Source organism: Calonectris borealis, chromosome 13 (assembly GCF_964195595.1).
Source record: "Calonectris borealis chromosome 13, bCalBor7.hap1.2, whole genome shotgun sequence".
NCBI classification, from domain to species: domain Eukaryota; kingdom Metazoa; phylum Chordata; class Aves; order Procellariiformes; family Procellariidae; genus Calonectris; species Calonectris borealis.
The window spans coordinates 7,434,977-7,452,390 of NC_134324.1; the positions used below are offsets into that span (position 1 = coordinate 7,434,977).

Consider the following 17,414-nt stretch of genomic DNA (forward strand, 5'->3'; position numbering starts at 1 on the left):
TCAGGAGAGAGCCCAGCGCCCGCGGGGTCCCGGCAGGTTCTGCCAGCGAGCCAGGCGGGAGCTGGGCTGGGGTGCCGCGGGGGGAGTCCTCCCTCCGGGGAGGCTTCAGCCCCGTTTCGGCGCTCAGCCTGCGGTCAGCACAGGCCTGGCCCCGGGCTGGGGCTCCGCATTGCCCCGCTGCCAGCCCCCCGCTGCAGCCCGGGCAGCCGCTGCCCTCCTTCCTCTGCCTCCCACCGCTGCTGCTCAAGCAGAGCGATTCCCCCCCAAACAGGGTCAGTCCCTTACCTGGGAGACGAGCCCATGGTGCTGGCACGGCTCCGGCGCTGGGTCCCCGGTGCAGGCAGGGGGCATGGCTCGGGGATGCTGTGACAGCCCACCACCTCCTCGGGCACAGGCATCGGTCTGCAGCAGCACCGCTGGTCCCCAGGCAGAGCAAGGACTGAAAACCCCCAATCACGCACCAGCCTCCCCTCCACAGCTTGGCTTTATCTCCTTTTACGCACCTGCCAAACGACTCACTAACGAGGGTGCAACAAGGCCCCCGGTCCTGCTGCTGGGCTGGCTGCAAAACCATTGCCCGGGGTCCCTGTCAGCAGTCAGGGCAGTCAGCCAGACCCCGCTGCATTGCTGAAGCCTTTACTGGGGGGTTACAGCGGTGGGGGGCCCATCCAGGCGTGGTTAACCCCCGATCCCCATGTGCCCCCGCCATGCGGGGTGATGCTGGGGGGTGCAGCTCGAGCATCTTCCTGCCCCGGGGAAGGGGCGTCCCTTGTCGCTGCTCTCGTTCCAGTTCCACCTTGGTGTCACCTCGGCTGAGCCACTGAACAGGCAGAGGCGATTAGGGGAGGGCAATTTATCCCTGCTAGGCACGAAGTGCTCGAATGCTCCGTGCATAAGAATGGTCTATGAACAGACCATTAATTCAGAGGCGGTGGATCATAGAATCATAGAATCATAGAATCATTAAGGTTGGAAAAGACCTCTGAGATCATCGAGTCCAACTGTCAACCCAACACCACCATGCCCACTAAACCATGTCCCTAAGCACCACATCTACACGTCTTTTAAATTCTTCCGGGGATGGTGACTCCACCACTTCCCTGGGCAGCCTGTTCCAAGGCCTGACCACTCTTTCAGTAAAGAAATTTCTCCTAATGTCCAATCTAAACCTCCCTTGGCACAACTTGAGGCCATTTCCTCTAGTCCCATCGCTTGTTACTTGGGAGAAGAGACCAACCCTCACCTCGCTACAACCTCCTTTCAGGGAGTTGTAGAGCGCGATGAGGTCTCCCAGCCTCTTCCAGGCTAAAGAACCCCAGTTCCCTCAGCCTGGGAACTCCCATCTCCTCAGAGCCTCCGAAGTGCCCTCATGAAAATCCAGGGAAAATAAGACTTCTCTACCGTGCCTCAGTGGAGAAAAAGCATGTGTTGGAGGTGTTTCCTACCTGCGCTTGCCCCTCTCGGAGCTGTGTTTCCCCTGAAGGCGAGGGGGTAGTGGTGCGAAGGACCAGCACCGTGCCCGGTTTCATGGGGGCAAGAAGAGGGGCTCTGCCACAGCCAGAGCCGTGACGGGGCTCAGAGCCTGCCCGGCCCAGTGGGTCACCCATGGGGACAGTGACGACCCCTCCTCGGGGCCGGGAAAGCTCTGTCCGAGGTTTGCAGCCTCTCGGATGCCAAAGTGGATCAGCTGTGGGAGAAGCGGATGGGGAAGGGGCTGGGGTGGCACCCAGGAGAGCACGCGGGCGCCCAGCCGTGTGCCGGCTTCTGCAGGACCAGCACCTGGGGACCGTCAAAGCAAACCCACTTAGGCGTATTTAACCAAACACTTACTTTCCATTTTATTCAATAATTGCTTTAATACTAAAATGCATTAGATGCGCAAAGCAGAGAAAAGAAAAAATCACATTTAGGTGGAAAGCAAAGTTCTCATCAGATGAAAAAAACCCAATGTGGCAGGTACACCATTTTGAAACAGAATCGTAATAATTTAATAAAGCTGCTTTATCATCTTCATAAAATAGACAGAATGGTGATTTCTTTTTTTTTCCTTTTTCCATTTTGTTGTTTACAATGATTCAATCACTGTGAAAATGTACATAACATACATATCAGCATATACAACAATTTATTCTTCATATACTCGGCAACGGAGACACCATGACGAGACGTACCGCGCTCAGTCCCGCGGCAGCCCTGCCTGCTGCCGGCAGCCGAGCAGCGCCGGTGCCGCCGCCGGCTCTTCCCGCGGCGGGAAGGCGCCGGTGTTACGGTGCGAGACCCGCGGCTCGTACCTGCCGCCCCGCAAGGCTGCGGGGAGGCGCGTGCTGCTGAAAACCAGTTTGCGTTGGGTGCGTTCCAAGATTATATCCCAGCTTAGATCAGCTGAACATCAGCTGACGCCGGTAGAGGATCCGTCTCAGCAGCGCTTGCAGCGGGGTCGGCTGGGCTTCTCCCCGACGGGTACCGCAACTCACAGGTTGGATCAGAGATTACCCATAGCTGTGAAAGCAGCTGTAGCAACAAGCTCATCCATTTTCCCGAATGACAGACAATTGTGTTTCCATTCATAATTAGATTTTTTCCCCCTCCCCCAAGAATAATTTCAACATATTCATCAGGCAGTGTGTTCTTTACAAAAGCAACTTGTTTCCTATTTGAAAAATAAAAAAAAGGAATTCACTTCTGCACAACGTGTGATCCACAGGCCACCTCCAGCTTCACAACAAACGGGAACGGCAACAACCAGGACGGTGCTCGGGGGGGTATTTTTCCAGCCGTCGTCGTCGTCCCCAGCCTTCCGTCACCCTCCCGGCGCAGCCCTGCAGCCTCGAGGGTGGGAAAGGCCAGGGGCTCCCCGGGGAGCAGGGAAGGGTCCCTGGGCCAGCACAGGGTGGGTTCATCCCTCCCAGTCCCCAGCCCTGGGCTGTTCCAGGTGGGGTCCCCGTCATGCTCGGGGGAGAATCGTAGGTGGTTGCCGCTCTCCTGGGTAAACAGGGGAGCAGAGCAAGTTTGCCTGAAGGAAACCAACAGATCCCAGCAATTTTTCCTAAAGCAAATCTGAGGACAGGTTTAAGTTATTAAAAAGCACAATAATTACATCTGGAACCCCCGCAATCCCCCCCCCCCCACCTGCCCTGCAGCTTTGAACGTTTTTGCATGGCCAGTTTCGATGCAACTAGGAAAAAACCAAGACAGACTGCAATTTGCCCAGGAGCCCTGAACTCATCTCAAGTGACACAGAGGGACAGTGACAGGAGTAGCAAAATATTCAGGAGAGGGACGAGGCGGCGGAGCCGAGGCCGCTCTCCGGCTCTCCCCTCGGCCCCGCGCAGCGAGGACGTGCCAGGGAAGGGGCCCTCGCTCGGCATCCCTGGCTGCAGCCCGGGTCAGCCCAGAAAACTGGTGTTTAAACGATTTTCTTGGAGGCATAAGGGTTTACTGACCTCTTTAATGCCCCCTTTTAATACAGAATTATTTCACATTCCTTCTCGGCTGCGCTTTTATTCAGAGTGGCAAGGAACGTTTCCTCTGGGTAAATTAGAGAAATGTTTCTATTTTTTTTTTTTTTCCCTTTCTTCCTTTTCAGTTAGCATCTATTTTTCATCCCAAATGCCAGGCTGGTGGTGGCAGCTCCGCAGGCAGAGGGCAACGCTCAGCAGAAATTAACAGCCGGCGCTTTTTGGGCAGCTGGGGATGATGACGGGGCACCTGGGGACGGGGGGGACCCGCGCTCCCCACCCCTGCGATGGGCAATGGGGAGAGCCAGGTCCCATCTGCTGGGGGGCGGACGATGGGGTGACGAGGATCTGACAGACAGGGCATCGCAGGCTCTGTCGCTCAGCAAACGCATACGAGAAGCTTCCCCCCAGAAAACCACCCAGAGCTGACAAAAACAGGTAACATCAGAATAAACCCAGCCTAACCGTTACAGAAAATCCAGTTACTCCAACAGCCCCAAGCCAGCCCCTTTCTTCTTTGCTTGAGTTATAATAATACACACATTTGGGGAAAAAAAAAAACAGAAATAAATGACAGCAGTAACAGTACGCAGGGAGGAAACACTGCAGAAACAGAAATAACATATCCCTGAAAAATGGGCCTAAACTCCAGAACAGAGGGGAAAATCCCCGGTTCGCTTTCCGGAGGGATGCAGGACATCGGGTTAATGCGTGGGATGGGAGCTGAATGAGGTAGTCATCAACACCAGCGAGGGAAGCGTCACAAATTTTGTTAGACAACCGTTTTTTGTCGGTTCTTTCCCAATTCCTGGCCCTAGCAAGTGGCAGGGGGAACAGACTGACCTCGGACCTGTCTCGGACCAGCTACGACTTCAGGCAGGGTCAATTTGCCCTGAAGAAACAAATGGCTGGAGCTTAATTTTATTTTGAGGATAATAATGACTAAAGCTTGTTTTCTTGTTGACGTTTTTAATTTAAATAAATCAAAGTAACAAATATTTTATCATGATATGTAGACCTAGAAAGACTATTTCTCTAGAAACCACTAATTTCAACTTGCTGGTACAGCAAACATCGGCAAGAGCTATATATTTTCCCTTCCATAATCAATTTTAAATTCTAGGAAACATTATTTAGGGTAGGAAAATCTGGCCAGTGAAGGGTTAATAATAATAATAATAATAATAATAATAATAATAATAATAATACACTAACTGAAATCCTCCTACCTTACTCATACCTCACTGAGGAATTATCACTGCAAGAGAGCAGAGAGCTGTGAAACCCCTTCCCTCTCTCCCTTCTACAAAATGGCTATTAAAGTAGCTCAATTTTAAAATCAATTTTATATGAGTAAATTTGTACCCACACAAAAAAGTCCTTAATTATGAGAAAAAATAATGAATTGCTTTAATTTTTTCTCCATTAAGAAGGCACATTAATTGAATTAGTAGCGTTGTTACGTATCACCTGTCTGCCCCTAAATTAACATCACTATTGCTCATTCCATACTTATTTATGATGCAGGGATAGAAAGAAATCAGAACAGTCTAAAATCCATGCCATGGTGACATACAAACACACACACACTTGGCAGAATCACGACTGGGAAATGCTGACATGGAAGCGTGTGTCTAATTGAGAAGGTAATTTAGATCTCTGAAATAATTCCATCACTTTGACTTGGAAATGATTGGAGACGGGGGATATCTAAATCTGGGAACTGGAAAAAAAATCAACCCAACCAACTTCTGGAAAAACTTTCCATGCCTTGCCTTGAAATTATGCAAAAGAAATGGATAAGGGAAAAAGTTCAGCACAGTGCATCCGACAATTGCAATCCAGGCAGAATTCTCCCCAAAACGTCTTCCCGTAATGCCCTGTCGCTGCCCTGCAAGAGCCGGGGGAGGCTGCAGGCGATGGTGGGGGCTGGAAGAAGCGCTTGCTCCACCGGGTCTGAAAACTGCAGGTTCCCCAAGGTTTAAGTAAGATGATTGTGATTTTTTTTTTTTTCTTTTTAAGCTTGAAAGCCTTTTGCCATCACTAGACATACAGTAATTTGCAATATCAAATACAATAATAGTACAGATAGGCATGTGACAGCAAAAGGATTCATAAATGCAGGGGTGTCCATAGCAAAATAGCAACATCTTAAAATACAAACAACCTCGTGTTGGGCGAATATTAAAACTCACCGAACTGTCATTTTGACCAGTCGCACACAAGAAATGGCCGCTATTTTGTCTAGACTACAAAACCGCCGGGGTGATGACTAAAGATGTCCGAATAAGGAATTTGCTGTTCAATTCTTTCCAGGAATGGAAATTTATCTTCGTTTTGAGATATAAAAATATACAAACTCCGAGGAGGGGATACCGAGCGCTCCTGAGGACCGGGGGGGTCTCACCTCTGCCCCCCGCCACCCACCGCCTCCCGGCAAAAGCAAAACACCAGCTACTTTGCTGCGGCTGCACACCCCTGCCGCCTGTTGAGACAAGTGGGATTGTCACATTAACGATAGCTTCATTTATAAACAATACATTTAGGGAAAGCTTTTAAATACAGCAATCTGTGAACCATTGGTAAGCGATAAAAACAATCTGCGCTGGGAATCGTGCGGTCCCTCCTCCTCCTCCTCCTCCTCCTCCTCCTCCTCCTCTCGCCGGGTGCCGCTCAGAGGACGATGTCTTTTAGTCTCCGGGCGCCGGGCGAGTCCTTTTCCCGGCGTTCCTGCAGGAGCAGGCTGCCCTCCTGCCCGCCGCTCTCGCTGTCCGCCCCCCGGGGCTCTGCCTCCGTCGGCCGGGAAGGGCCACTGTTCCCAAAGGGCTCCCGTTCCCGGTTGCCGGCGCAGTGCCCGGCACCGTACGGTGCCGCCGGCTTGCCGGACAAAGGGCTCTTCAGGTGGAGGGGCGAGGTGACGGGGCTGACGGCCTCGCAGCCGTTGCCCGCCTCGCGGACGGCGCCGCTCACCTTGGGGCTGCAGGCGGCCGGGTCCACCGTTCTTTTGCCTTTGGGGTTGGCGAGCCGCTCGTCGGCGAGGGGCTCGCCGCCCTCCTTGCCGAAGGTGGCGAAGGTCCTTTTTGTGCTGCAGTCTGCGTAAGGCTCCGCGTCCACCGCCGTCGCCTCGATGGAGAGGGCGATGACGTTCCTCCCGTGCTCGGGGGACTTGGCGCGGCTGGGGACGGCGCCGCGGGGCATCCAGCACCTGTCCGAGTGGCCCAGGATGCGGCACTCCTCCCTGCAATGAAATCCTTCGCTCTGATCTGCGGGGAGAAAACACACGGGCCGGTGAAGGGGGGAGACCCGCCGGGGGGGGCCCGCCGCCCCCCAGCCTGCCCGGGGCCCCCACCCAAGCAGCGGTTATCCTACCCCAAACAGCAATCCTTTTTAAGGCAAGATCCCTCGGAAGAGGGATTTTTTTTTACTGTTATTTCTCTGCTGCTCTACAGACCGGAGTTGCATTTCCAGCAGGTTGTCAGACCTCCACCGCCAGCCCCGCGGCCTGGGGAAAGGAGTCACGGCTGCAGAGCCGTCACGGCGGGGCTGTCCCGCGCGGCGAGCCGCCCCGCGGCTGCTCCGTCTGGGTTTAGTAACCAGCGCTAAAAGCCACCGTGTCTAAGCTTGGTTTGACGTGACTTTTAAGCTTGGCTTTTTGCGGAGAGGGGAAGGGAGCGGAGGGAGGAGGGGGTTTTCTCTGGGTTTTTGGTGTATATTTGTGTTTTAACTTTTTAGTTAATCCCCACTGACCTCCCACACAACAGAGGCTTTATAAATCTCCCAGACTGCCCACTCCACTGAAGATTAAATGTGTCATTCCCAGCACTGGGGCTTTATTCATACGAGAGCAATAAAGATCCCTTCTCTCGACTTCGGGCTGTCCCGACACCACTTTACAGGGCTGAAATATGGGGTGGTGGTTTAATCCTTTCCAAGGACCTCCCATGCGAGGTCTGCGCGCTCCCAGGCGGGTGCAAGCCCTCGTGCCCGGTGCTCGCACGCATCCCCGCGCTGCTGGCCGACCCCAGGGGACTGCACGGCCTCACCCCCCCGCCACGGACGGACGAACTGGGGCCCAGGGAAGCGGCCGGGCTCATCCAAGTGCAAAGCTGGGAAGCAAATCCCGGAGTCAGGGCTTCCCCAGCTTTTGCTGAGCATCTGACCGTGGCTCCCGCCGAACACCGCAGGCTCCCGGCTGCTTTTCAGAATGGCTTACGACTTTTCCTTCGTTTGATAAGACCTTGTAATTGCAGCTACTCCTCCTGAAAGCACAACCTTTCCCTACACAAAGATGTAGCTCCTGCCTATCGTAACCCATACACATGCAAAGCAGCGTTAAAGCACTAATGCCATTACCCATACAAGACCGCGCTCGGTCGGTGCCGGTTTGATGGATCGAAGCCTGCAAAGGTGCAGACTCAGCCTGGGTTTGCTTCCCGTCTGTCTGCAAACCGTTCATTTTGATGCTTTGTACATCTGTGTGCATAACCTCCGCTCCTCAGACACATTGGTATTTCCACCACATTCGAGCACTAGGGCGGCTGATAAAAATTCTCAGCACATAACACAATGCACCAAAATATGAGCAGCTTAACACTTACAGAGAATAAACGAGTAAAAGGCAGACCTCAAAAAAAAAAAAAAAAAGAAGAGAAGGATTTTTTTTTAAAGGAGAAGAAGCCAATTAATTGAAAAATCTATGGGTAAAACATAAGCTTTTTCTCTACATTAGAGCAGCTACCCGGCGGTGCGGAGCGTGGCACCGGGTGGCTGTGTAGGAGGTCTGGGTTTCGGCAGCTGCCTTTACAGCAGTTTGAGAGAAGGATGCTCTGAGCCTTACATGCAGAACAACCTGCACTGAGATCTAAAAGCCCATGCTCTTATACTTTGATTCTGTTACTTTCAAGTACTTGAGCAAAATAAAAAAAAAAGAAAAATTGCCCAGAAAGTGTTGCTGTCTGCCTATTTATCCACAGCTTAACTTCAAAAGGGTGCTACAGGCATACGATGTTGTGTAGTCTGGCTGTGATAGCAGACTTGGTGATGGCTGGAGGGGCTACAGAAATATCTTGGGTTCTCATCCCCGATGAGACACTGATTTATTGTGCTGTGTGACCTTGGGCTGAAGCACACATCACTTCACTCCCTCGGCAAACATGAAAGGCCGGATCTGGGCACGCTGGTCCGGCGCGGGAAGGCCCGGGGGGAGCTGCTGCTCCTCACCTTCCCAGCCCGGCATCACGGCTCAGCCCCACATCCCACCACCGCAGCCAGGGCAAGCCTGACTCCGGATGGAGCACAGGCAGGTTTGTCTTGCCTTGACCCATTTATTCCAAGCTGGCACATTTTACAGTTAAAAACAAATCGAGGACTTCACCAATTACTGTACTGCAAGTGGATATTCCTCAAACCCTAGAAGGCGACCCATGCTTTAAGAGCGGTTTTACTAAAGACCGCTGGCGCGGTGCCTATCTGCTGGGGAGATGATCCGCTTTGGACACCAAGATGCTTGTCTGCAAGTTGTGCCAGCGGCAGCTGAAATGCAGGCAGGAGAAGAGATGAAAAGCATTACATTAAATTATACCGTTTCATTCTTTTATTTTATGAAGGGAATGTAACAAGCACGAAAGATGCCAGGCTGACAGGCAGGGTGTCACCAGCCATCCACAGACCTGAAGACAACAGGTAGCTCCACGGCACATTCTGCCTCCCTGCTCCTGTCCCCACCACACGTCTCAGCTTTGGTCTGCAGACACCACGTCCTGCAGCCAGAAACCATCTTGCTCTTGGGGACAACACGTGTCGGGGCTGCCCAGACCAGCCCTGACCTGGCAGCAGACCCAGGGACCAGCGCAGGGCCCTGAGCAGCAGCCGCTTCTCCATGGCAGAATAAGGATCTTCAGCTGCCCACCTATCGCTGTCTTAACCCTGTAATGACATAAAATACTATTTTTACGCTGCAAGCATGCCCTAGGGGTTGATACACACGAACACCCCAGCGCTCCTCTGCTATCCCAGGTCCAAAGGCAAGCTCAGAGGGCTCTGGGCTCCTCCGGCGGGCTGATCCCAGGGCTGGCATCCCGCACCCTCCTCCTGTGCAGGACCAGCTGCTGCCCCAAAGCAGAGGCAGGCACGGAGCCGCCGGGCACCGCTCCTGGCGCTGCCCTGTGCAGCTGGGGCTGACTCACCCAGCCCTAACGGCACCCAGGACGGTCCTTCACGTTCACGGGCTCTTTATTCTATTGTTCTGTCTTTTGGGTTTTTTTTTACCACTTTGACAATCGGAAATAAGACAACAGGAAATTCTTTTACAGCCCTAGACCTGCCCTAGTCGATATGACTGTTACTGTCTGCACTAAAAAATGTTCTTAATGCAAGGAGCAAAGCCCAGGTAATAACCACCGCACCACGCACAACGTGACGGGTGGCAGGCAGCCAAAACAGGCAGGTGCCCACCTCCGCGCACCGACGGCCGGGGGTTGAGCAAGCTGGCGTGAAACTACTGCCCGACGGGGCCTGGTGGGAGCTGAGGGAGGAGGAAACCACGGAGGGGCAGCGCTGGGTGAGCAACACCCCAGCTACGGCGATGCTCTGCACGAGTCACGGAGCAAACGCCTCATCCCGGACAGGAATCCCCAAGGAGCCCAATGCACCCGGCTGGCAAGGACACGGGGAAGGGGACCACCATGGCCCAGGGCTGTGCAAGCCGCTCGGAGCTGGGCTGGGCTCCGAGCTGTGGGGAGAGCCCTGTTGCAAGTCGGGCTGCAGGGATATCTGCGTCACACGCAGGCTGTCCGGAGAGATGCTGAGCAGCTCGCAGGGGGCAGGTGCCGTGCACGGGTGACGGCCGTCCAGTCTGGCACGCGAGGTGCGCAGGTCCCACAGCGGCAACGTCCATTTGTCAGCCAGTCTGCCTTCACCCAGCACAAATCCAGAATCTCGTTTCAGAGCAGCTTAGGGCAGGGTCGCTTTTAAAATTATTCCCCTCCCAAGTGCCAAACATCCTGGCAGAAGCCTCGCCGTGAAAGGTGAGCAGTTATCTTGAAGTCAGGCTTGGCAGAAAAAATGTGTCATTGCTAAATGTAAGCTCTCACATAGCAAATATGAAATAAAATAAAACCAACAGCCACCCCTGGAATAAATATGCTCCTCACCTAGTACAGCAAAACCCACGTTGAGCTCCAGATTTCAAACTTTCTCTACTTGCACCTCAGGGGACCAAGTTGCACAAAGGCAACTAATAACGAGCCCCAGCCAGCCTCGCGCGCTGCCTGCGCTGCCTGCGCTGCCTGCGGGGTCTGAGGCAGGCAGCGGGCTGCAGAAAGACCTGTCGGGAGAGACGACGACACCCGCGGCTCAGCCATCATCGCTGGCGGGGAACGGGAGCCGGGGACAACGGCGCAGTGACACAAGAAGCAGGGAGGTAACATGAAACACCGGGACTGCCCTAATTCCCGGGGCTGAGCCCAGCACAGCACCCATCCAAGGGGTCCGAGCACCCTGCTGCCTGCACCCTCAGCATCTCCCAATCCCACCACGAAAGCTCTTGGCCAGAAGAGCAGGGAGATGGGATGGATGCCGAAGAGCTGGGAGCCGAGAGGAGCCCAGGAGGAGCTGGCAGAGGACATGGGAGCAACAGAGCCTCCAGCTCCCCCCTGCACGGGCCTTCCCTCGTTAAAAGGAAGGACTAACGAAGGTGTACAAGTGCTTTCAGTCTCCTATTCAAAGCCTGCGTACCTGCGGCAGAGCAACATGACGCGGGTGTGCAGGGCGCCCATTCAGCTCTCAGAGCAATTGAATTATCTCCAGTGGAATCGCAGCGCTGGCCAAAGAGACAAAGTTAAATCGTAGCAAGGTGCAAGTGCCGGGGAATGTAATATTCCTGATAAATGGCCAGATGACATGTGCCGTTATACAATCTAAGGTGCAATTTGGGCGATGACAATAGTCCCTGGAGTTTCCATTTTCAAACAGCCGCTCAGTTCAATCCAATCCATGTCAGAGCGGCTTTGCTGAGGTGAGTAAGTAGAGCTCATTTGTGCTATTACATGGGGAGCAAGGAACGGGAGCGGAGGAGTCACCTGAAAATGAAAAATAAGCAAAAAAACAGGGCGACTGGAAGAATCGCAGCCTGGCTGGGACGTGCACGGGGCGGGGGGTGCATGGGTGAGCATCGTGCTGAGCGGCCCCAGCCCGAAGCCCCCAGCCCCGTGCTGGTGCAGGGCACGCGTGCCCGTACCCGGGCCGGTCCCGTGGGTACCCTGCAGGAGCCTGGCTTTATCTCCACGTTTCGGTGTTTCTTCAGCAACCGTATGATTATACTGTAATCACGATGACACTGCTCCTGGGTACAGCAAACAGCACGATCATTAAAAAATTCATTTCAAAATCTTCCTGGAAGCTAATAAATTTTACAGCAGTTTCAATCCTTTCTCATTGCAACAAAGAAAAGCTTAGTTCCAGACAAATTAAAAGTAAATTGATTGCCTTAGGGGAATCTATTCAAATATCACTTTTCCATGTTAAAATCTCTTCCTGAAACAAGAAGAGGAAAGCCAGGGAGAACCAGCATGGGAACGATGTGGAAAAGGAAATCATTAAATCTCAGTTCACGAAACTAAGTGGTGGTGGGGGGGGAAATCAAACTTAAAATAAAATGCAAATGTCTCACTGGGGTGCGGACCTAACATTTGTGACAGAATTTATGAATAATAAATATGAATAAATAGTAAACATGAAGGGATCAAACATTGCTGTTGATATTTACTCATGGTTAGCCATCTTTCACGGACAATGCGCAACTGCATTATTTAACACTCCTCTTCCAGCTACTGTGGGGTTTCTTTTCAACTCTGGCCCTTCATTTTCCTGGGAATGTACAGCACGAGGTGCGAGGCATGTCCTCGCGCCGCGCAGCACCCACCACCCTCGGCACGCCGGCGGAGCCCACCGGGAGCGGCTGCTGCCGGCTCGGGAGCCGCGATCCACCGCACCACACTCCAGATAAAATAATAAGCTCAAGCAAAATACAAACAGTCCCCAGCCATGGTTCATCATCTGCTTATAAATTAAGACCCTGCACCTCTCCCTTATCTCCCGTAATAGCATAATATCAGGAAACAAGAGGTGGGGAACAGAGTATTGTATTTTTGACCTATGGGCTTTTACAGAGCCTTCTTCGCCTTTCCGAATAAGAAATCTCCAGTCTATGCAGAAATGTAATCCTGGCGTGGCTTCCCTTGCACAATGCTCGGAGGATCCTAATAACCAGGGACAGTGACAAATGCTCTTTACCGCAACGAGGAGCCTTTCTTTTCCTCTCTTTCGCCATTGTTCGGGATTTATGCAAGCTCAGAAATGATGTATTTTTAATCCTGGATTGTCTGTCCCGACACAGGAGGTCAACAATGCTCGGACAAAGCAAATGCCTGCGAGGAATTATTTTAACAAAACAAGGGATGTGAATTAGATTAATTTATCAGGACCCATGGCTGAATGCAGCTCACGGGCAGCGCTTCTGTAACCGTCAACGGAGCGGCGCGACGGGGCTCGCCCCCGGCTCCTGCAGATACCCACAGCTCCCGAGAAACGCCACGCTGATTTACACCAGCCGGGGGGTTGGCCCGTTCACCTCTTCCCCTGCTCTATATTACCATTAATAATGCCCTTTCTTCTGGGTGCCTGTATCAGGAAGGAGGGGGGGCAGAGCGATGCGATGGTGCCTGGCTGACTGCGCGCCGCGGGGCCAAGGGCAGCGCTGCTGCAAAAGATTTTCTCTGGAAAAACGCCTTCCCGGGCAGGCCAAAGCCTTTGGGATGAGACGGCGGCCGTGGGAAGGAAGGCGATCACCCGAAGCAAGAGGAGCTGGTGTTTGGGCACGCCGTGCACTAGAGCGGAGTCAGACCCAGAAGGTATTATGGGCTGGAATGCAATTTAATGCTGGCTGCCCCCCTTTATCCGGGACCGCGGGCCAGTCCCCACCTCATTCACAAGGCAAAATTAATTCCCTTTCAGAGGGCCGGCGGAACACACCATTTAAACTCCAATTAATCCTTTCCTTAAGTGGTCCGTAGAGCTCGTGCTGGCCCCTGAGCGGCAGGGATTTCACCTCCGAAACTCGGCTACTCATGCCTCGATACAGGGCTCATTAGCATCCTAACTGATGTCAGGATGCAGGATCCGGTCCTCGGAGAGGAGAGCACTCCGGGATCCAATAGACCTTCTCCATCTCGAACCATTACGGCTCCGTAATTCATAGGCACAGCTCCCATTAAAGCTAATGGCAGTTACTGCGCTGCCTGCACGAGTGCAGAATACAACCCTTTGACTTCATTACTGGAATTCAATTTCATTAACACTGGATACAGAGGGATTGTCCTAAATACACTCTTTCTTATTTTTTTTTCATGTTAATGTAACCATTTGAGTATATTATACCCTGCAGAGATGGAAGCATTTCTAGTCTGTTTAAACACATTTCCCACAATTGGGAGCAAAACTTTGTCTCCATTTATGCCTTTGACACCAGCTGCCTTCCATTTAATGGGGCTTTAGTCGCTAAAACAAATTAATCCAAAGGTTACTTTTCTCCGCTATTGTCAAATCCAAACCAGACAAATTCACATATTCTGTCAGGGTAACGCGGGACCAGCCAGGCAGCCACATTCCAACGGCAGCAATAAATCAAATTATTACCCTCTCCCATTCAGAATTAGGCGTTGCTCAGCAAATAGCTACTCGACGATTCTGATAAAAATCCAACAAACCAGAAATTACAGTTGAGGGAGATAAGAAGCAATTCCCAGCCGCTTGTACTGGGCCAGCTCCTGGCCCAGCGCCTGTGGGAGCAGCATCCCTGCCCTCGCTGCGGCCGTACCGACGTACAGCCCTTGGGGGGCTCGTGGCCAACGCGTTACCGCAGCCAGCACCTCCCTTGGCCAGGACGAAGCAAAACAACCCATCCTCATCCTCTCCCCGCAGGGATGCGGAGGGCCAGGGTGCCGGCAGGAGAGGGGACGCAGGCGAGACCCCCGCGGCTCTCCCGTCCCTGCGAGGTTTCTGGTGCTTCCGCACAACCAGTGAGAAATAAAGGAGCCGAGGTTATAAACGCTGATACATAATTTACTCCTATTATCAAGATTAAACACATCTTTGCATGCTTAGCATAAAACAACTGCCTTTCCCCAGATTTCTCAAGGACACGCATAAACTTCATTATTATCTAAATAATCAAAAGAGTATTTCAATAGAATATTTAACTGTCTGCCTACTGGAAACTCACAGCCTTAATCTAACACTGATCCTCTGTTGTCCTTCATGTAAATATTGTCGGGACGTCAGCCAAAGCCTAGGGAAGTGAGCTTCATCTTGGTGGATGGGAATCTCTCGTGTCAGATACAGTCAGCCTGACTAATGAGACCTACAGCTTGCCAAAACCTACAGCCTCGCTGTCTGTTCCAGCCATTGAACGCGCTCAGAAACCCAGTGGCACCAGCCCAGCAGTCTACAGATCCCAATCAACTATCAATAGCTTAAGTGTAAGTGATTGTGTATGAAGTACAAGCCAAATGTGTTTCCTTTTTCAGTTTTAGGACCTCCAGTATTGTTATTGCACCAGTAATGCTTGCACGGAATTAATCATAGACGTACCCACAAGGCAAAACATTATGAGAAGCTCTTTGTACTTGGGAAAAGTGCGGAGCTCTGAAGAGCGGAGGGAGCTGGAAGGCTTCCCAGCACGATGGGGCGTTCCCCACCGTCGAGAGATAGCTAGGGAATTTTTCCCTATTTTTTTTTTAAAAAAACCAAAAACAGTGGTTGCTGGCCATCCTTCATCATGACGTTGACCTCTCGTTCTTCCATCCTGGAACCCGGCGTTATCCCCTCCCTGGTTCTCCTTGAACTCTTTAGGTTTTTCGGACGAACCCAGGGCTTTTCCATGCCGGTGGATCCCCTTGTCTGAAGCGCAGGGATGTCCCACGATGAGATGCTGGCCTAGGGTGGCAGGCGCATCAGAAAATCCCACGGGGAACTGGGACGGCCACGGGGACAGGTCTGCAAAAGCTGCTCTACATTGCCCAGCGCCCAACAGCGCCCACGGTCTGATCCAGCCCCGTGACTCACTGCGACACAAGGACACTCCTGTTCCTCTCTGCCCCGGCCATGGAGCTACACCGAGGGCTCAAATGAGGCTCCAGCTCCGTGCCGCCGAGGGGTATCGGTGATGCCAGGGGAACACCAGCCGCGGGTTAGACTGGCCCCATGGCCATCAGAAGAGATCACGGCATTGCCAAAGCCTGGGAATCTGGCCCATTTAATTCAGCTGAAACTTCATTCTGGCAATTAAGTTTACCTTCATTAATTAAGAGAGTGATCATAGCGTATAAATATACACATAAAATTACTACAAGGTCAACAGTCAAATCTACAACCTCATTATAAGCCTAGGGAAACTACATTACCTGTGAGTCATGGACGAGCTCCATTTCCAGCAATGCAGGTGGGGTCCCCTCCCATCCCAAGCCCTCCCCTCCCAACCCTTCCCCTTCCCTCCCCTCCCATCCCATTCCACCCCCTCCCATCCCATCCCATTCCATCCCATCCCCTCCCCTCCCATCCCATCCCAACCCATCCCATCCCATCCCGTCGGCCCTGCAGCTGTGGGGGCAAGATGGAAAACAAGCCCTCGAGTTTGTCTGGGGCTGCAAACTGAAGAGCCGCGGGGCGACAGCTGAGCAACGCGAATGGAAAATAACTGTATTTTCATGACCTGTGTAAGCACTGCGAGGAAAGCAGCCGGCTCCTCGGCTCCAGCCAAGCTGATACCAACCCATGGGCGCCTGGGCACTGATGCCGAGTCCAACGGGGGGGGTCTGCACGCCGCACCGGGGTCCTGCCACGCGCTCCCTTGCTGTGGCTTCAACGCAGGGGGTGGGAGGCTCCTGCTCCCTGAGGTGGGATGCTCCAGCGCTGCTCGAGCAGGGCGGACTTCTGGCCAACCTCTGCCTGCGCAGCCTCCGATGATTTCTGATTTCTCGGAGGCGCGTTTCTGCAGCCCTATCCCAAGGTCAGGCTGGATTGTGTTGGCTCCTGGCCCCGGTTCACAGGGCTGTCAGCTAAATTGCACCACGGCATCGTTACTCCCGGTGATGGTGTGACAGACAGACAGAGCCCAGCTGGATTTTCAAAACCTAAGCACTTTGCAACACTGACAGGCAAGAAAAAAAAACCACCAACCCACAACCCTCTTAGTCTGAGCAGGTTTTATCTGGAAATACCCAAAGCTAGTAAGTGTAAGACCCCACAAAGTCATTCCTCCTCCACCACTTTTCTGACCAAACCTTTTAACTGTCACTGGGAAATAAAGAGCAATAGGTGCCAGCCCCAGCCGGCGTTACCTGATTAGTCTAGTCCCTACCGCATCCTTAACGCGGCCTTTCTTCAAAGGGATAAAGCAAGGCTGAAATGACTGATGTAATTTGTTGCTTACAGACAGAGTTAGCGGAGGAGCAGAGTCGAGTTCATTACATTGGACTTCCCCACAGGGCTGCAGCCGCCGAGAAGACGCGGCCGGTGCTGGGGTTAAGCCGCCGGCCGGGCACCCGCTTCTGCGGCAGGAGCACCAGATGCACCATAAGCGGGTAGGTTTAACCCGAACGTGTCCCTCTGTGGTGGGAATCAGCCTGATTTTCCCCCCGAGCACAAGGAGGGGGATGCAGGGGGAAGGCAGGCAGCGCGGTCCTGCAGTAATTCTGCTGGAGCCTCTCTACAGGGATCCACCCTCGCTGTCTGCAGCGCACAGATGTAATGCTGCCTCTTTGCCACTGCACGCTCGCCTCATTTCTAAAACACTTACACATGCAGCATGCATTAGAATTAAAAAACCATTAAACCTCGGAAAGGAAAAACTTTGACAGGATGCGTAATATACTAAGTATAATTAATTAAATTGGATGAGGC

General features: G+C 52.8%; 1 protein-coding gene across 1 annotated transcript in view; it reads right to left on the reverse strand.

Moving 5' to 3' along the window:
- Positions 1-1,789: 1,789 nt before the first annotated feature.
- The window catches only part of PCDH19 (protocadherin 19), a 60,294-nt gene continuing 44,669 nt past the window's right edge, over positions 1,790-17,414 (reverse strand). Inside the window, exon 5 of the mRNA XM_075161973.1 lies at positions 1,790-6,721. Coding sequence (XP_075018074.1) covers positions 6,132-6,721 — 590 coding nt within the window. The 3' untranslated portion in view covers positions 1,790-6,131. The remainder of the gene's footprint in view (positions 6,722-17,414) is intronic.